Genomic DNA, 21,526 nt, shown 5'->3' on the forward strand with positions numbered 1-21,526 from the left:
TTCTCACTTATTGGTGGGAGATAAAAATAAATAAATAAATTCACACACACACACACACACACACACACAAACGGGTGGGAGAAGAAGACACAACAATTACAATTCCTTGAAGTTGACACGACAAGCGAACAGAAAGGACATTGTTGAGTGGGAGGGGGGAGAGGGAGGAGGGAGGGAGGTTTCGGTAATGGGCCACAATAATCAACCACATTGTATATCGACAAAATAAAATTTTTAAAAAAAATTAAATTTGACCTTTAAAAAAAAAAGAAAGAAAAAAATAAATATTGTTGAAAAAGTCAAAGTGTGAGACATTCCACTTGCCAAAATAAATGCATTTTGCAGCCAATAAAGCCTCCAAGTGGAATTACTACTTGTCCTTACAGAATAATGTGAGATTTAACTCTGCCACTCATTCAGGTGGCAGTCTTTTTGGTGTTTATATTTATATTGTCACCCTTAAGTTCTATTTAAAATGATTGATTTGGTGCATTTAAATCAATGTCTTATTTTATAGTTCCAGATTACCTTTCTGTGTGTCTGGTTAGAGTCAAATGGATAAAGAGTTGAATCACTGAGAAGTCGTAAATATTATAGCAAACTTTTTTTTCCCTTTAGTAAGTGTCACATAAGCCACTTATACTTAACTGATTTATTAATAGTTACATTCATGGACATTTTTTTTCCTTTACAGAAAAACTTTGTGTCTGATTACATTATTGAGGTGGAATGATTTTCTTGAATTTATAAATGAATGGGAAAAGGAAATAATCTTAGTATGACATACATAACTTAGCTTCTAAGATTGCTTCTCCTGTGAAATTGTATTGATATAAAAATGCAGTGCATTCAATAAAAACCTAGTACATTGTGAAAAAATAAATAAATAATAATATTCAAGAATAGAGACCTACCATAATTCATTTACTCATTTCCCTAGTTTTGATAGTAAAGTATTTCCGATGATTTCTATTTTAAATAATATTACAATGAAAATCATTGTGTATAAGTCTTTGTCCAACTTCTGACTCATTCCTAAAGATAGATTCCTAAGAGAGGATGATAAAGCAGAGACTATAAGCACATTTATGGCATTCCATTATCTCTCATGCGGTATGTGGAAAGAAAGAGAGAGAAACTTCCTCAACAAAGTTTGTTATCCATTCCCACTACCTAAGTATGAGAAAGTGCATCTTCGTCTTATGGAACTCTCCACAGTGAGCATTATATATTCTTCAGTGTTTGTTAATTTGATATGTGAAGTAATATTTGACTGTCAATTTCACTTATCTGATTGCTAATATGTTTGGACAATTTTCTCATTTATTCACCATTTATATTTTCTACTTTGTGTCTCTTCATGTTGTTCATACATTTTTCTTATAAACTTGTGTGAACTCTTCATGTCAAGGACCCTATATTTCATTGACTTTAAGACACACTTTTTTTCATATTTTTACATCTTTGACATTGGGATGTCTTACAATCAATTGCATCTTACATTTATAATTGGCAGTATTTTCTTCTTTCTTCCATTTAGGCACAGAAAATGGGGCATTTAATAATCCTTGGCCTCTTAGTCAATGAAATATATTAGTTCTTTGTCAACCATTTCTATTTCATATAGTTTTCCTGGGTATTGTTTGACTTTTATTTCTGTTCTATTCTCTGTGTGTCCCTTCTTCTGTATTTCCAAGTGCACAGGTCCATCTCCCATTTTCAATTATCCTCCAGGAAGAACCTATTCATTATCACACTTTACACTTTGTTCAGGGATAATTACCAAGCCTACATTTTGCAGATCCACCTGACCTTTAGCTCTACGGTAGTTTAAAAGCTTTCAGAAAGTCTGAATCTATTTAAAGTGTTTAGTTCCACGGGCCAGTGTCATCGTCTTAGTCTCTTTTCTTAACCCTCTGCCTCATTTTTTCTCCTCGACTCCTTCCTATAATTATAATATAGACATTGAAAAAGTTTAGTCTCTTGGTGGCATGTTGTTAATAGTTCCTAACTCTAAAGAAAACTATTTACTTTTACACTGTATTTTTTTGGACCCTTTATCATTATGTTTCAGATGTACTCTCTATTTTTGGTCTGTTTTAAGGAACTCTATACCATACTTAATATTATTCTCAGTTTAAGTACATAATCCATATTTATTTTTTAACTAAAGGTAAACAACTAGCCCAGTGTCTGTGTCTTGCTGCATTTTCAAAATTTCAAACCCTTATCTATGTCTAGTTCTGCCACATTGTTTATAATGAATTCATTACCTTACTGCATAGAGTCTTCACTCTACTTTGGAAAGTGCCTGTTCTCAGTGTTTACAGCTAGAAAGCAATTCTCCTCTGACTCAGTTGAAGTTTGAATGGACTTTGCAGATTAAATTATTCTTTTTATCATAATATTCAGTAAGCCTGGCCTCAAGGTTAGACTATCACAAAATAAAGTCTCAATGGTCCAAAGAAAGGCACTTGGGGGCTCCATTAACTAGATTAGGTCTCTGTTTTCTACTTCATGTTTTACAGATGTGAAAACTGAGCCATTGACTCTGCAACTCTAGCAGTGAGAGCAACATAATTCATCTCAGGAACTTCCTCTTAAGGAAACTCAGCATGAAAGGGATCAGAGCTGTTAGCATTTTAAAAACATATTACTTACCTTGTCACCTTTTATTCCTGGTTTACCACATTCCCCGCGTTCACCCTAAAAAATAAATAAATGAAATAAGCAAACATTTGCAGTCTTTCAAAATTAAAATTTTCTTAAGATTCCCAGCAGAAGCACTCCGTTGCTTTCTACACAATTTTATCCTCAGTATTGTGGATTACACAGGTATGGGGTTCTGAAAATTTTTATCCATGTGTCATCCTTAACTTGACAAAATCAAATCAATGATACCACCTAAGGAGGTTTGACATTTTTGAGAGATGTAGAAAATTAGAAGGAACGGAACTGAGCATCTACCACATATTAGATGTCATTTGCATATGTGATTTAATTGAGTCCACATTATGACCCAATGAGATCAGTTTTACAATTCTTATTTCATAGCTGAGAAACTCAACAAGATAACTTCTCTCGATCATATAGCTAGTAAGTAGAAGAATTAGGGTCTGAACCCAGGTCTAGTCTAACTCAAAGTCCCTATTTTTTCAACAACACCAAGCTCCAGTCATAATACCAACCTTGATTGTGGTAGTGTTTGCCTAGAGAACTGTGAGAGAAAGGTTCTAAGATGAGACTATGTCATGACTTGGTGGGGAAGGTTGCCATGATAAGTTAGCAAGGTCTGCTGAGAGAGAGAGTGCAGTGTGGTGGCAAGCAAGCTACGCATCTCCCATTATCATGCTCTACTGTCCTATCTTCCCTAGAATATTACTGAAAAAACTGTGCTTTTTTGTAGTAATACTAAAATTATGTTTTAAAGTCTATTAATGATCTTACAGACATTAGCTCAATTAATCTGGTATTACCTGCCTGAGATAGATATTAAGCCAATTTTACAGACTAAAAAGTTGTGATTCAAAAAGGTTAAGTAAAGAAAATGTTGCATGTAAATACCATGAAATACTATTCAGCCTTTAAGAAGGAAATCCTGGCATTTGTGATAACATGGATGAACTTGAACTTGGAGGACATTATGTTAAGTGAAATAAGCCAAGCACAGAAAGACAAATACCGCATGATCTCCCTTAAATGTGGCATCTAAGAAAGCTGAACTCATCGAAGCAGAGAATAGAATGGTGGTTACCAGGGGTAGTGGATGAGGGTTTGGGGAGATGGTCAAAAATGCTGAGAGTAAATTTTAAGTGTTCTCACATCAAAAAATAGTAAGTATGTGAGGTAATGCATATGTTAATTAGCTCAATTTAGCCATTTCACAATGTATACGTATACCAAAGCATCATGTTGTATATGATAAACATATACAATTTTTATTTTTCAACTAAAATTTTTAAAAATAAAAATAATCTTTTTTAAAAAAATGGTTAAGTCATTTGCTCAAGTAGAATGAGAATTGGGACCTCTGAATACTAATCTGTTATATCAGACTTAAGACTTCTAATAATTAGAACTAAAAACTAACAATTAGAAAAATGATTAAAGTTTCATGATCATAATATCATCTTGTTCATAAAGCACTATAGAATTTTCAAAATTCTTTCTCATACATATTTATTCTGAGCCTCAAATCAGTTCTTAAGATAAGGAAACCCAGTTGGAGAGGTTAAATGGTTTACTTAAATGTACATGCTAACCAACGACTCCTAGTCCAGGGCTCTCACTACTAGCTCCTGCTTCTGCTTTATTATCTTTGTGCTGCTCCAGGCATGCTACTCAAAGTGCCACTACACAACGACATAAGGAAACTGCTCTAGAATGTAAATCAATGCATTGCTTCCTTCATCAAAGAAGTCTTGCCATGAAAACTAAACGTCAGCTGAACTTAACAGTGAATTCAGTAATACGATGGATTTACATGCTGTTGCAAGCTTTTTCTTTTGTTATTCTACAACAAGCAGTTCATAGTCTGACAGCCAACTTGCAGACCACATTTTGAATAGCATTGCTCTGTGGAGGAAAATCACAATTATAACCACCAATCGTGGCTGCAAAGTGTATGCCAGAGCCTTTACATTATCACTGATCTTCACAATAGCCTTGCAAGGCACATACATCTTCACTCATGGATAAGCAAAATGAGGCTCGGAGAGATTACATAGCTTGCTCATGACCACGATCTTGAGTCTGTTAAACTCCCAAGTCCATGTTTTTACCAATCACCCAAAGCCAAACAAGGCACACTGTCATGGGCTGCTAGTTACTTTCCACTAATTTGACACTTCTGCATAGAGTACTGCCTAGGTTCTCACTGACATCAGAAGTTGGGAAGAGGGAGGTGCAGTTTGTAGAGCCAGCTATGCCTCTGCTCAAAAGCAATCTGTTCTCCTTCCCCATCACTTTGTGAGTCAAACGGACCCAGGAAAAATTGAGCTTCACTTAGAACAAGTTGAACATTTATTTCTGAATGCAAATGGAAAAAAAAAATCACTCTTGAAGAATCAGTTAGAATTATTAATTTAATAATGTTGGATGGGAATAAGATGAGTCAACCACCAAAATATAATACAGAAAAGCACCATAAATACACTCAAAATTCTTTTGCCCAGAATTCACATTCCATTTGTCCAGACAGATTTGTTAGCTATAGGGTCCTGAGGAACAGCATTTGTTTTGGGGGCAGATTTTGATCAATGAAAATATTGTACTCTTGTTATTTGCCTCTGCAAAGGCGTTTTCCTTTTTGATGGGTTCATTAATCCCTGTGGAATGGCCACAATTACATAGTTCCAGAGAGCAAGTGCCTCAGAAAATTACGAACAGATTAGCTCTGTTCTCAGCCTCTGATTCCTAATGCCATTGCTGCTGGTGAAATTCTGGTTTGAATGTCGATGGTTCAGGTCAATTTGCTCTGACAGCTTGTATTTTCCAAGTTAGAACTCTTCCAGTGAATCTATAATTTCCCAGAATTTTAAAAGAATATTTTCAAATACATATACATAAAGCTTCCTGATATTGATAACTAGCTCATTGTATAAATCAAGATTGGGAGGTATGGGGAGCATCCATAATCTTCCTCAACTTTATACAGGATAATTTTACAATCATAAGAATTTTTTAATTTTCCCATATTAATATTTGTTCCTTGCCTCTTCATGATAGCTTCTTGCATTTATAGACCAGCAAATAGTTTACAATACATAGCCACAGCCATTTGGTTCTCCCACCACCCTGTAAATTAGACGGGCTTGTATTAATCTAGTTCTATGTGGGTAAAGAAACAGACACTCTGTGACGTTGAGTTGTCCATGTTCTGTGGCTGCTAAGTGCAGAATCATGGGATTTCTTACATTCTTCCTCTTTGGGCCTAACATTTCCCTTGATTGGGATAAATATTGGCCTGTGTGTAGGTTCACCCCTAATATCTGCAAGGCCAGGGCAAGATTGCAAGTGGAGGTCCTCATACTTCATGTCTAAATGGCTGAAAGTTATAAATCAAACTAATAATGCGCTAGCTTCCTTTGTCTTACAAATATACCTTCAAAAGCAATAGAGAATTAAAGGTTTTGGGAATTCTCAGAGGTCCAGGTCCATGCCCAATACAACCCCATGGCCACAGCCCCCATGCCCACAGCCTAGCCTCCACCTCCAGCTCCTGCCAGCAAAAGGAGCCATGAACACTCAGGTGAAGATTACCAGGCAGCACAGTAAAGCTCCCTACATGGCCTCTCCTGCCCCACAAACAGCTACCATTTGGTTCCCCCTCAGGCCTGGGGAAAAGATAGGAAGGAGGTTTGTATATACTCTCCAAGCAAGCTCAGGCTATTGTGCAAGGACTTCTGGGGTCTTGGTTACACAAAGCATTATCTAAGAGAAAGGGGCACAGGCCTCCTGCAGACTGCTGGCTCTGTGGGGAGCAGGGAGGTCAGAGGAGACCCAAAGCAAGACCCTTGCCCAGGCCTGAGGGTTGTACCACCTGTAGGATAGAATAAATGATAGGCACATGTTCTGGTTTCAGACAGAAAATCTAATAATAGAGAGGACTGTGGGAAAGACTTGTTAATAAACCACTGAGCACTCTCACAGGTTCCTGAGCCCCAACTTGTTAATTTCTTTTGGAGCAGTTTGATTTCCTAGTTTGTAATTTGCAAATAATCATAAAATTATCTACCAACCAAACCATTTGTTTGCTCGTTTGCTGAATTGGCTTCCCCTGCAGGCTCTACCCAGATGCCCGGCTCAATGAAGTCAGTGGTTCTTTACTGCTTAACCAGAATAAATCCTCTCTCCCCTGGAGAGGGTTTGGTGTCTAGGTTTTCATGGGAAGTTAAGCACCAAGGGAGCAGCCTATTTGCAGTACGAGTATTGCTGCATCTTTTTGTGTAGAGAAACGTTTAGTCTGGATACCAGTGCTGCATGGCTGTTTAGTTGGAGTTCTTTATGAAAAGAATTCATGTTTGCAGAGATGAGGGAGGCTGGATTCTAATCTCAGGAATCTTTTCTTTTTTTTTTTTTTTTTTTTTGACTGGTAAGGGGATCGCAACCCTTGGCTTGGTGTCGCCCACACCGCGCTCAGCCAGTGAGCGCACCGGCCATCTCTATATAGGATCCGAACCCGCGGCAGGAGCGCTGCTGCCCTCCCAAGGGCCGCACTCTCCCAAGTGCGCCACGGGGCTGGCCCAGGAATCTTAAGGTGCCCTCTACCCCTTACAGCACACACCCATATTTTAAGTTCTATTATTATTTTGTTAACATAGTTAAGAGAATTGTTAGGAATAAGGGAATCCAGACATAAAATTAAAGGAAAATAACTTTTATTACATATGTAAGTACACTTATATTTCTGCTTTTCTTTCTGAAATTCTGATTTATCTATTTGTTACCAACTTACCTTATCACCCTTGTATCCAGGAATTCCCTAATTACAAAAGAAAAGAAAAAGAAAAATATGATATTATAACACAAAATTAGAGTAAGTATTGGATGTTTTTTACTTGCAAGGTATAACAAAAACACATCCATCCAGTCTTGGAAAATAAGACCATATAAATGTAAGCTATTTCACTTCTCTTTTCACTTGGGGAATGTACATTTAACTGAAGAGACGAAAGAACCTCTGTTTCCCTTTATTACATTCTATTCTCAGTTCCAGGTTTTTTGTTTGTTTGTTTGTTTTGTTTTTAAAGATGACCGGTAAGGGGATCTTAACCCTTGACTTGGTGTTGTCAGCACCACACTCCCCCAGTGAGCTAACCAGCCATCCCTATATGGGATCCGAACCCACAGCCTTGGTGTTATCAGCACCACACTCTCCCGAGTGAGCCACGGGCCGGCCCTCCAGGTATTTTTTTAAACCCTATTTCTTACCCTTTGGCCCAAAGCTGAAGAAGCTAATGTACGCTGAAAATCATGGTAGCAGTGATAACCTATAATGGTCCTTTCTAAACTGTTATACTGACTCTTAAACTATGAACTATTGCAGCTGAGAATGTTTCACAAAGACTCTTTAAGAAATTGGCTTTGAACATGAGCTGAGATAATGGCCTTTAAAATGTATGTAAATATTTGTATCTATTATGGTCTTCCTTTCAAATTTGGTCTAGATTATATAACATCAAGGAAATGAATGGTTCCTCTATCAGCCCTAATGAGACTGTGACCTTTAAGTTACTGTCTTTTATCTCTCGCTAAATAAGGGGCTGGCACTTCGGCTGGCTTTGGTGTCACTCCTAGGAATCCTGCACAGCCTTCTCCATTGTGTCCACCCATAAGCCCTTTAAGAATACAATACTGAATATTAAAATGACTGGGAAATGACCAACTCTAAGCAACAGCAAGTCTTTTTCAAATGGGCTTTTATGCCTTTTTCATACAAATATATTTTTCAAGTATGAAAATAGAATTGTGTGACATATTTAAAGCGAGCTAGAGAAACTAATGGAATAAACAAGCTATTATTGCAGCTGCACGTGACTCAGGCTACAAAATTTTGTTCTCTGCATGACTTGTTTACAAAAGGAAACTTCATGAAGGAAATAACGCTTCTCTCCAAACAAGTGGTCACCAAGGAATAGAAGATAAACAGAATTGTTCAAAAACATTGTTACACTATAATTTAATCCATTTAGGAGATATTTATTCACATAAATGGTTTAATTTTTAGGGTTGTGCTTAAAATTAAAGGCTGCATTATAGACAGTTAAGTTGGGGTTCTCTATTTAAACAACGAATGTTTATAGCACTAAAATAGCCTAGTCTTCTAATCTCAGAAATCTTGGGGTTTCCTCTACCCCTTACAACTCACAATCATAGTTTAAAATCTGTCACTACTTTATGTTAAAAGAGTTAAGATTGTAATTTGGAAGGAGACAATACAGCTTTACAAAAATAAAGTAATATTGTTTTTTTAGAGTAGGTTCTTTTTTTTCCCTGTTTTTCTTTCTGAAATCCTTGGTCAATTTACTGTTTGGTTGCTATGTTGTTGTTGTTGTTGTTGTTGTTGTTTTTCATCTTCTTCTTTCTTTTTCTGGGGGGCATCTTAATTACTAGTTTTAAATTATTTAGATTTAAAATATTCAAAATCGCACCCATCAGTCTCTGCAAATTTGTTCTCAACTTCCCTATCTCTGGGATCGGTATCATCACATTTCAAATCACACAGAATCGAAATTTTATCATCATCTTCGTTTTCCCTCTTCTTTACTTACTGATTGCATTCCTTTAATCCAAGCTGTTTAAAATTTTCCAGCAGCTTACCACTGCCCTTAGTGTGAAATCCACTCTCCTTTCCTCAGCCTGTAGGGGCCTATGTGATCTAGCTCCTGCCTGCTTCTACAGCCTTGCGGCCCCTCATGCATCATTAACAAATTCTGACTTTCTTTTCTTTTTTTTTTAACCATTTCTTGAGCCTGCTACACTTGTTCCCACCTCAGGGCCTTTGCACATGCTGCTCCCTCTGCCTAGAAAACCCTCATTACCTTATTTTATATTTTCATAACACTTCTCCCTGATGGAACTTGTCTTTTTATGTGTTTGCCTATTTATTTTCTCCGTTCACTAGAATATTTCATGAGATAGGGGCTATTGGTCTTGCACACTCTTGTATCCACAGCACCTAAAAGAGGGCCCAGCTTGTACTGTCTTCAAACTTCAGCGTGAATTTTAGTCCTACACCACACCTCTATTTTGGCAAGCCATGTTTCAAGTGCTCTGTAGCCACATATGGCTAGTAGCCAGAGCAGATCTAGCTGATGTCCCCATTACCTCTCCTGTCAGCTGTGGCAACAAACCTTCTTCCGTGTGCTTCTTCCTTCTGTTCTCTCATCAGTCTTTAGTAGAGGCTTGCTGGATTAATCTTCCCAATACACAGCTCCTGAGTCATGTACCTCATCTAAAATATCAGGGGCTTCCTATGACCTAGCAAAGCCTAGACCATGCAGCCAGCATGACCTCAACCCTCCCCGTCAAGGTTAAGCCTTGTGTGACAATAGTTCTCTTCAGAAACCCCATGTCACCATCCCCCAACCCACTGCCTTCTCTCAGGTTGCTGCTCATGACATTCTCTCTATCTGGAATGCTGTCCCTTTCCACCTTTCCACTCCCTCCTTGCCTGTCCCAATCCTCTCTCTTCTTCAGGGCTCATCCCATAAAACCTACCCTTTTAGCCCCAATCTGCTCTGAGTGCCTGCCATGCTTTGCTCATGCCATTTTTACAATATTTTTATATTCTGTTTCATATTGCAGCTATTTTGAATATCTTATCTCTTATGAGATAATGACAATTTTAACAATACAGTGCTTTTTCTTACTTTTATTTTCACATATTAGTATGCTTTATATGTAGACGATACCTAAGAAATATTTCCTGCATAAATAACACAAATTTCTGAAAGAATTTCTATTAACATTATCAAACTTTCTAGTAGATTTTTTCATGAAGTTCATTAAAAACACTAAGAGAACAGTTTTTAAAACCTCTGAGTCTGAGTCCAGGGCTTGTATCCAAAGAGACAAGCAGAGAGGAACTCTCCTTTTTCTTCACTGTATATGTCTCTGCTATTTGCTTCACTTACTGCAGTGCCCAGAAAAATGCAAAATAATAAATGCACTGTCATTATTTCTTCGGCAATTTCTACTATCTTCTAATTTGGAGGATGAGAAATCAATTAGAATGACAAATATTATTTTGTCTGTAGAATTAGGTTGACAAAAGCATAGTTTAGATTATGTAATGCTTACGCTCCTGGAATTCTAGCCTATTTTTTAATCAATAAAAAAAATAAGAATTATAGCAAAATATTTTCTTATTTGAGCCTTTCACAAATGTCATATTAAGCACCAGAAAATGTCATGTGATTAAACACTTCTGGTCCCATTATCACTCCTGTTAAGCAGAGTAATTCCTCCCCATATTTCCACTTCTAAGATCATATCTCTCTGATTGCCAGCCTGAGACATCAAGAGCACAGGTAGGCAGAAATCATTTTTGCACTTTCATGACAGGGATCAAAATGGTCAGTCACAGAATCTCAGCGTCCTAGGATCACTTTCTTAGGAAGGCATTCTAATTGTGTACATACCCCTGGACCTCTTTCTCCAGTTTCTCCTTTTTGAGCATCACCCTGTGACAAACAAAAAAACTCAGTCAAAATTCCACAGCCCTGCAAAGTTTACCAATTGCTTGATAAAATGCACTATTTGGAATTCCCAGATTAATAGGTTAACCCAGTTAGGGAAAAATCTTTAGCCTTTGCCATTGACATTTTCAGCATGCAATCTAGGAAGGAAAATAGCAGCTCTGATGAACTTTGCCCTTTGGAGTAAAACCAGATATTTGCCAGGATGCATAGTGAAGCCAGAGTGCAGAATCCAGGTACATTCTCATGGTTTAAGCCTCATCCCAGTTAACACCACAACTGTTGTTCTCAAGTATAGCATTGTATTCACTTGGAGGCGGCTACTCTGGCTTTTCCTCCAAGGGGCTTTGGAATGCTTTCCAAATGCTCTCAAGAGTGATTGCTTAATTTCAGCAAGACTGAGGAAAATATATTATGTGGTACAAAATTACAAACCAAATAAATGAAATGTGAACATAGACTTATAACAGGTATTGAATACAACAAAAAGAAGGCATGAAGGCATCAATTCAGACCCACATTAGATGAGCAAGTGTAGAATTTGTGTGTGTGTGTATGTGTGTGCGTTAAAGTCACCCAAGGATGATATACGTTCCTTTTTTCTTGACAAGCAGGCAATTGCCAAAAATACTTTCATGCATATAACTTATTATATTCTTATTACCTTCCTAAAAATATTCTCAGAAATAGAGTTATTAAATAAAAATTTGGAGTATTTGAATGCCTCTTATGTATTGCCTGATTACTTTCCAAAATATTTGTGCCAACTTACTTTTACAATGAAGAGAAAAGCATTTTTACTACCACATTGCTATCACTAGTTATTTTAATATTACTGCATTACTATTTGTAATTACAATTACTAATTGCTATAAGAAAAGAAATGTTTTTTAAAGTTTGGAACGCACACACAAAAAAGTATGTGAACTAGAAAACTGCTTCCAAAAAAATTTCTAGATTTGAAAGTTTCTAAAATGTATATAATTACTATTAAAAGGTACCTTATTGTCTCTATTTAAATTTCTTTCATTACCTAATGAAATTAAATGTTTGTCTATTTCTTTCCTTACTGGTTTTATTTTCTCTTTTGAAAATTGCTTGCGTCTGTTATTTCTATGTACTACAGAAATTAACTCAGTGTGCTATAGAAATTAACCCAATGTCCATTGTATTTGACACAAAAATTTCCTTATACAACTTCCTTTTTATTTTAATTATTATTTTTCATTGTACAGAATTTTGTCTTAAATTTTCACATAGTTAAATCTGCTAATCTCTCTCCTTGTGATTCTTTAAGTTGTTCTTAAACTTAGAACAACATCATCCCCAAAATGACCTGAACAGGTCACTTTTTCTTTGAAAAAATCTAGGATTTTTTTTAATAGGTACACAAAGAAAAGAATGGAGGAAATGCCTGAAGATGTTCTGAAAGTGATCATCTGGTGTTTTTTCTACTAATATAGTAGGTCAGTTATCCATAAAGAGGATCCATAAAAAACACAAACGCCAATGTCAATCTGATGTGGAACATGTATTAGTAGTTCAAGAAACATTTTCTTAATTAATTTGGGTCACTATTATTTAAGGAGAAGTTTCTATTTATTCAATGCTCCTGTGTTTCCTAAACATACTGACTAAAATGTTCATGTTACTCAGAAATTGTCAATGCAAGCTCATATAGATGAGATAGATAATGTAGGAAGTGAACAACATGTATTCTTCACAAAAATCATCAGATTTTTGCCATGTACAACAATGCTCTTTATTTTCTTAATTTTGTTCTTTAAATAAATCTTGAGGGAGATACATTGGTTTAAAGGAAAGCTGATTATTCATTTACCGGGTTTCCTTTCTGTCCTCGCTCACCTTTGATACCTGGGTTTCCATGTGTACCCTGAAGGCAAAGGGAAAAAGGATTATTTTGAGAAGGTATTCTGTTAGTTTCCCATATCTTATAAAAATTGATGATCAGCTTCATCCCATAATAGGAGGGCAGATTGTAAAACCTTTACCTGCCAAGCAGAGATTCAACACTTTTCTCCTCTTTACTACACCAGGAAAACTGCACTGTCTTGAGCAGGCAGATTCCCTAGATTTGCTCAAAAGAGAATTCTCTCTCTCTCTCTCTCTCTTTCTCTCTCCCCCCCCCCATCAACTACTTTTTCTCCCAAATGATTACTTCTCAGCAGCTTTGCAAACAAAATCAAACTCATACAAAGACTTAAAACAGAGATTGCAACATGTAGGAGGATGGGAATTGTCCCTTTCCTCTTTTTGTCATTGACCACAATTCCCCACTCTTGGTCACTTTTAAAAGAACCAAGCCAGTTTGCTTGCCTTTGGTCAAAGAGGTTCTGATCCAGGAGACAATCTCAAAAGACAGGAGAAGGAAGTTTGCCAATTCTGTTCCGGAAAGGAGTGTTGTTTTCCTATTCTCAAGCCATCAAAAAGCTTGCTTTTCTGAGAACTGGTTTTGGGGCACTCAATAAATGTTAAATAACATAGTTCTATGACTTATCCCTATCTAAACATGATACTACTGAGTGACTGAAATTGTCAGATCGCCTCAGCAATTGCAAGCTTTCTTACTGTTCAATTTAAAACATAACTGAACAGCCCTTCCTGGGCAATCTCTTGGTGTAATAAGTATAAACTAAGACTTTATAGGAAAACAGTTAAAACTTTGCTTCAGCCAAAGTCAACTTCTATTGACTGCCACATTGTCACATAATGTATCTAATTTTGCATTAAAAAAAAAAGACAAATATCTCCATTCTTTAATTGGTAGTGTGGTTTTTAAAAGTTGAGGCTTTGGACCTGAGACTCAAGGTAAATGTGTCATAGTATCATACATTAACAGTACATTCCCCTCTCCATCCTCAAATACAAGCATTAGCTAAAAAATTTTATCCATGTATTTTGTGAAACATCTACACCTGGCTTGTGAACTCTAAGGATAAGGTTTGGAATCACATATAAGTAATACTGAATGAGCAGCATAGATGCTTTCTGATGACATGTACTAGAAAAATGTTCAGCAACCCCAGTAACCTTGATGGCATTTCAAATGCCTTGCCATACAGACATGGCACCTACCAGGTATTAGGCCAGGATAGAAAGGAAGCACTCGTTTTTGGATTGTCTTTGGATAGTGAATCATTGTAGTAAATCCAACCATTTACCTTTGGTTGCCAAGTAGTTATTCCATTTCACAGAATTCACCCTAATCTCCCAGAGCATCCTGACCAGCTTCCTCTCTGTGAGGCCACACAGTGTTGCTGCTGTACTGCTGGACTTATGGAAGAACAGCAGTTAACTTCCAGAGAGCTTCTGAGTTGCACGTGACGCAATAAAGCATTGTCTAACCCACTGATGATTTGCATTATCTCCTTCTATATCACTTCATTATTGAGAAATTCTGGCCCCAGTTATCATATAAGGAGTGACACTAAAATGTCTTTTGTGAGAACAACTTCATTATTTTAAACCAAGTCTGCCCTTAATTCAGGTTATTAAAATCCCAGGCTTATTTCTAAGGACAGAATTTGACCCTTTAGAAACAAAAGAAACAGTATTTCCAATTTTGCTATTTCCAAACAACTGCTTTTCAACAGTACAAAATAGTCCCAGTGTTTTCCAGTGTGAGTAGAGCTATCCTTACTAGAACTTCCTCACTTGACCCTAACTTTAAAGTAGAAATATACTCACAGGAGGCCCTGGATCGCCTGGATCCCCTTTCTCACATTCACAAATCTTGCGTTCACACTAAATCAACAATGAAACATAATATTAGCACACAGCGAAATACGGTATTTCAAATTTTATTCAGTACAAAACTAACTGGAACGCTCCCTTGAAAAAAATTTACCTTGCAAGTTTATGGAGATTTTACTCTCTCTATTAGATTACTCTAGGCAAACTAAGAGCCAGCTAATTATTAAACTCGGCCATAGTTAAATAAAATTGACATCTCATCAAAAATATATAAATAATATACAGATGCCAGTTAAAGGGGGGAAATAAGTCCATTTTCAGTGGACTTTTGGCATTTCTGCTGTTTCTTTTCCGTATAACAGATCAAAGCTCAATAATATACAAATATTATATACGCCTTTACTTGGGAAAGGAAAATATTTGGCTTATACGATGTTTTATCAATACCAAGATGCACACTTTTCCTAATTTTAGCATCTCAAATCAGAATGGGTCTTATAATAGCTGTTGACCAGGTCCAATCATGATGAAGTAGTCGTTTTCTACTTATGCACTTCAAAACAGAATGAAATAGAAGAAAATTCCAGAGCACTCTTAAGAAAAACTGTATCACCAATGTTTTGACAGCACAGAGGCCAGTATTGTGTGGAAAAACAAGGGCATCAACAACTTAGACAAAAAGTGTTTCAGAAGATTTAGACTCTGATGTGAAGTTTTAGAAATAACCAATTTATTTTGCTTATATTTCCTTTATATGTATGCAGAAAAGTGATACAGAATTTAAAAATCTGTATCTAAGTAAATCTAAAAGGACTCTTTTCATAAGTATAAAATAAAAATTGTAATGGATAAGAAAGCCAAGGTTTCTTTGGCAAGGTTTCTTTCATTCTTAATGAATACAATAACCATGGATCTAGCCATGTATAATTCAATGAAACCCATTATTCTACAAGGTTTAACTGGCTTCTATTATTTTACGCAACAATAATTGTAAATGTTCTGATGTTAAATAAGTTCAGATATTCCAAACTCTTTGCTTTAAGAAATGCACATTCAGCACAGCAGTCCTCAGCAAGCTCATGGTCATCTATTGTGCTAAGTCCTCTCCAACCAATATTGGCCATCTTCTTTTGCCATGTAGTCTGGTTGCCATCAGCAGATTCTTCTCAAAAAGAATGAGCTTAAAGACCATCAGCAGGCAGCAGGAGGTGACTGAGCTCTGTCTCTTAGCTAGGAGCACTGGGCCTAACCCTAGCCAACCCCAAAGTGGAGGACCTCTATAAGTGGCCAATGTCAGAGACATGCTCAGAGTAAAGGAAGCCATATCAAAGTAAGGAACAACTATGCAGTTTGGTTATCATTAATTTCTAAAATCACTCTCTAGAATCACATTAAATATTTCCTACCTTTTTAAAATTTTCCAACCTGCAGTGGATATGGTCGCATAAAAGAATTAAGATGGCAGCCTCAAAATAGAGTGGCTCATTTTAAAAAGAATTAAGCATTTTTATTTAGTCACACCTAATCTTCTCATGTGAATTATAATGCTGATTTGATAATGCAAGCTTTTAGAATGATTTATAGTAATCAAAGCATGTGGTGCTTACCTTCTTCTCAAATAAAACATCCTAGGAGGGAAAAAGAATAAAACATTAACTCGATTCATGGTTCTGCTTCCAGCTTCTTATTAGTCTTAATTATTCCCTATGGGATGTGCAATTTCCAAGAAGAATAGCAATTCAGCCTTTCTAATCTTGTAAAAGTAATAAAGTCTACCAGTCGACCACCCAAGGAGCGCTCCAAACCATGTAATAATAGGAGAATGACTAACATTAAAAATTGCTCTATATTTTCTAGAAACTCTATTGCATCCTATGTTTTATCTTTTGTTTCCTTTATCATCTCTATAATCTTCATAATTTAGCTACAAGTTCAGTCATAATGAGAAAGCTCTCACTTTTACTTACAAAGACTGAGTCAGAATACATAACTATGTATTTTCTTCTATTTTTTCATTCATATACATATATGCATTTATTATTCATCATTAAAGCATTAGTATTAGAGTCATAATTTCATGAAATACTAATGCGCCTGTGAAGTCAGTCAGGCCCAACCTCTCACTTTGCAATACCGAACTGTGGTTCCATGGTGGTGTGACTCAGGCAGGGTCACACATTTAGGCTTAGCCTTCTGACCATCTTCAGTGCCACTTTACACTCACAAAGGAATGAGTTAGCCAGAATATTTTAAAAACCATTTTAAATCCATAATTTTACAGAAATATCACAATCTGGTTTTTGCCCAACGCCTCTACCTCACTACTGTACTTCAGCTAGGTGGGAAACTGAGCTGAAGTGAGAAATATGTCAGAAGCCAAACTCAAGAAAGAAATTAGCCTGTGTTTACAGATAGAATTAGTACTCAGGTAGAAGTTATGTGTCAAACTGGTTCCTTATAATTGAATCTAGAGGGGAAATTTACATATGATAAAATAGAAAACTGAGGGCTGGCCAGTTAGCTCAATCAGTAGAAAGTGCTGTTGATAACACCAAGACCCCAGGTTCAATCCACCAAAAAAAGAAAACTGAAGGAAAAAGCACTGAAGTATTTGTAGCAAGGTATTAAAAATGAAGGCTCTAATGAGGAAGTTAAAGATAAGTCAGAGTGTGTACCTTTTTGGAGTAAAGTACACCCCTAAGTTTTGTTTTTACTTTATTTCCACACAAACTAATAATATAGAAGGAAGAGATAGCAAAATGCTTTAAGTGGTTCTAATGATTTAATGGGGAAAAATTAAGCTGGGAATTAAGTGTCAGTCTGGGTTTTCATCTCGTTTCAACCATCAACTAGCTATGTGGCCTTGGGCATATTGTTTAATCCTTCTGGGTAATTTTTCCCATATATTAAAAGGGAAAGTTTAACCACATGGTCTCAGAAGCTATAAAACTCGGGCCACAGACGTTATCTACAAAATGTAGAGTCTCACCTATCACCCTCCCCAGCCAAATGATTTTAAATTACTAGCCGATGTAAATCCAGGCTAAACGCAGATGAGATACTTATATCTTTAAGAGCTAATAGGTCAGGTAGAGAAACTGGAACTCAGACACACTGACAGTCTCAGTGTAAAACAGAGTTACCCCTCTTAGAACATTTGGCTGGGACTACAAAGCCGAAGGTGTGTATGTCTCACCTCTAGGCTGCCCCGGAAAATCCTTGCTTTCACCTCTCATCCTGCCATCCCTTCCAGACATACACCAGAGAAATTCTTGCACTTGAACATTTCAGCATTCACTGTTTTTAGTAGTGAAAAACTGGAAATAACTAAAATATCCATTGATAGTGGAATGGATTAATAAATGAAATACTATTTAGCAAAGTGAATGCATTGTGTTTACATATTTCAACACAGATACATTTCCAAGAGTGTTGAATGAAAAACAAGTTGTAGATGGATACATACAATAGGAGCTGAATTATGAAAATATTTAAAACACATATCAGATGCATGGTTTCCTCTAGGACGAAGAGAGGGAAAAGGAATTCAAAAGGAGATCAAGAGAGGCAATAAAACAACTAATAATTCAAACCAAATTGTAGTATTTGAGATCTACTGAAATAAAGAAAAATTCAAACTTTTGTCACTTTACAACCTTTTTACAATAAACAATATCTTTTGGGGTTTTTTAACTCATGAACTGCTCTTAATGCACCTGATGTGTAATTTTACATTTTTCGGCTCTTCATTTGAAAACACAATTTCTGCTTTGCCATATTGCTCTTTAAAAATATGTGTCATAAGGCTTAAACCCATAACGATACAAATAGCTAATTATTTTAGAACTCATCTGATTTTGTGTTTGCTGGAATTTATATTTCTATGGAAACAAAAACGGACCCAAAACTACACAATAGATAAGACTGTTTCAAACAAAGAACGAAGCCCCATCCCTAAGGGCACATATGGCCCATAAGCCCCAAAGACAGAGGACAACACACAGCAAACTGTGTAAGAAGGAGGGCTAGCTGAATGTTTCTTGGAATAGGTGGATTTTCTGGATGATTCCAAAGAGAGGAACGCAAAAGACCAACTCCTCGATGGTATGCTGTTCTCTGTATCAAAGTTTACCAGGAAAAAGGTCATAAAGACTAGTGTGGGCAACAGGACAAGGGAAGCAGTGAGTTGGGACACTTAAAGAGAGTGGACAGAAAGGCCCACGTGCACAGAGCTGGGGGGCCTTGGGGTAGGGGGGGCTTCCACTTAGAGAAACAGGCTGTGCGGAGAACAATTGGGAGACCATGGCCAAAGCCAGTGGGAAGGGCACATTCAACTATGGTCTAGGTATACACTTGAGTTTCCATGAAAAGGATGAATAGGGAAAGGCCCTCACTAGAGCAAAAGAAGATGCATTCAGAATTTTATTAATAGATTCAGATTTTTATGATGCTATGTATGTGAAAGCAGAAAGCTAGAATGGAACCACAATTCTGTGAATAAGAATCAGGTTAGTGCTGTGAGAAGGGGACAGAGGAAATGTGAGGAATGGACAAAATATTAGCATCACAGCAAACGGGATGAGAGTAAAGCACTTGGTAGGCAAGAACAGCAAACTCAATGACAAAAAAAATGTTTGCAGCTTAATATAGAGGCAAAATAGCCACCATAAAATCTAAAACTGAGAACAGAAATAAGGTTCTAAACAGAGGAAGTCTTAGAAAAAATGCAAAATGGACCATAAATAAATTAATAAAGCATAAGATTCTAAATTTATATAGAAATTATCAAGTGGATGTCTTCTTGATGTGTGAGGGAGGGGATACCTTCAATTTATGTTTTTCTGTAGAATCTTCAGAAAAAGAGAACAATGTGTCATAATCTTTATTCCCATAAAGGCTTTTAAAATATTCAACATCCAAGGTAATAGAGGAAAGAATTTTTTTCTTAATTTTCACATACTCTCTCTTACTCTCCTAAAAGACCAATTAATATATCTGGGACATGGGGCTGAATTTGTCTCTTAGGTTTTAATACTGTTATGTAAATCATAATAAAATAACAATAAAAATCTATTGCATATCCCCTTTGATTTGGAATCATCAGGTCTCTTTTGGGTAATTCAGAAGTGAAATGTTTTTATGAGGTTCTTACATGATACTTCCTGCTAGAAATGTCAAGGAATGTGCAATGATTCTTTGATTTATCTTGGCTCCTATAAAACCTATTCATTCTGGACACTTATGTCCATTAAATTCAACTCAAGTCTACTCTGCAATAAAAAGGAATAAACTGCTCATACAAAAACAGCCCAGATGAATTTCAAGATTATTATGTCGGATAAAAGAAGCCTAACAAAAAAAAAAAAACAGTACACACTATTTTAGTTTATTTATATGAAATTCTAGAAAGCATACACTAACTTAGAGTAATGAAAGTCAGATTGGTAGCTCAGGAGCAAGGGAGGGATGTATTACGAAGAGCTATGAGGACACTTTTGGGGGTGATAAAAATGTTCTGCATCCTAATTGTGTTGATGGTTTCATGGGTTCATCTGTCTGTTAAATCTCTTGGCACTGTATATTTTAACTACTTAAACTATATCTAACTAACTTATTTCAGAAGTCAACTACATTATTGTAAAATAAAAAGTTTAAAAATTCAACAAACAGTATAATAGAAATGGGTTAGATGAGGAATTTTTCCAGTAATCTGATCAACTGTCAAGTTCTCCTTCTAGATGGTGGCAATTTGAAACACTGAGCCTTGATACATCATTCTCTGAAGAGCCTAATAATCACTTTGGATCCTGGAAGTGTTTGGAAAGCAACACTCCTTCTAAGAAGTGGCTCATTCACAGAGCTTCCATCTGAACAAACAAACCGAAATCACAGAATGCTGAGGAAAAGCAGCATCATTGGTCATTTTCTGGTTTCCCCAGAAACCAACAGTCCTGCCTCCAGTCTCCTGCCAAGAGCCTTTGTTCTCAGTGGGGCAGGAGTTCTCAGCAAGGGTATGTCTGGAGGGAGTATGAACATACTGAGCCTACACATCTTGCCAAACAAAGAGCTGCCTGCCCTGCATCTTCACAGTCAGCTCTTCTCATGCTTGGGGTGAATATGAAGTAGCAACAGATGACTCATTATCACATCCCCAGTTCTATCTTGAACATGCTGAAACTTTCTGTTTTAAGTTGAGTGGTGAGGCCCCCTTAAACCGTGGCACAGGCAGGACTAGGTGTTAACCAGGCACCACTGCAAGTTTCCCATTCATGCAAAAGAACTGCTCGGAATGAGCACTCACTCCAAGCACCTTGGGGCTGGGCCATCATCTCCCTCTATGGTTTAGGCAGAACTCTTTCATCTGCCTGCAATCCCTAAGGACTAAAGGCTAGAAACAATAGTAACTTTGGAGGAGGGATGCTGTTTAACTGTTTCAGGACAGTTCTGATTGAGAAACCCTTAAAAAAAAAGTCACTATTTCCCCTCTCAACATATCTTTACAGGGTTAAGCATGCAGATTTGTTGGCCTTAAATTATCAAATAAAATGGGGATAATAATAGTACCTACATTATAAGATTGTGGCAAACATAGAATACAATAAAATACATAA

At 36.6% G+C, this 21,526-nt stretch overlaps 1 protein-coding gene across 2 annotated transcripts in view; it reads right to left on the bottom strand.

Annotated features, from left to right (window-relative positions):
• The window catches only part of COL28A1 (collagen, type XXVIII, alpha 1), a 172,275-nt gene that overhangs the window by 144,521 nt on the left and 6,228 nt on the right, over nt 1-21,526 (bottom strand). For both annotated transcript variants that reach the window (XM_008569867.1, XM_008569866.1), the window contains 6 exons: nt 16,523-16,543; nt 14,910-14,966; nt 13,042-13,095; nt 11,145-11,186; nt 7,457-7,483; nt 2,662-2,706 (listed from right to left, as the gene is read on the bottom strand). In XM_008569867.1, coding sequence (XP_008568089.1) covers nt 2,662-2,706; nt 7,457-7,483; nt 11,145-11,186; nt 13,042-13,095; nt 14,910-14,966; nt 16,523-16,543 — 246 coding nt within the window. The remainder of the gene's footprint in view (nt 1-2,661; nt 2,707-7,456; nt 7,484-11,144; nt 11,187-13,041; nt 13,096-14,909; nt 14,967-16,522; nt 16,544-21,526) is intronic.

Source organism: Galeopterus variegatus, unplaced genomic scaffold (genome assembly GCF_000696425.1).
Source record: "Galeopterus variegatus unplaced genomic scaffold, G_variegatus-3.0.2 Scaffold538, whole genome shotgun sequence".
Taxonomy (NCBI): domain Eukaryota; kingdom Metazoa; phylum Chordata; class Mammalia; order Dermoptera; family Cynocephalidae; genus Galeopterus; species Galeopterus variegatus.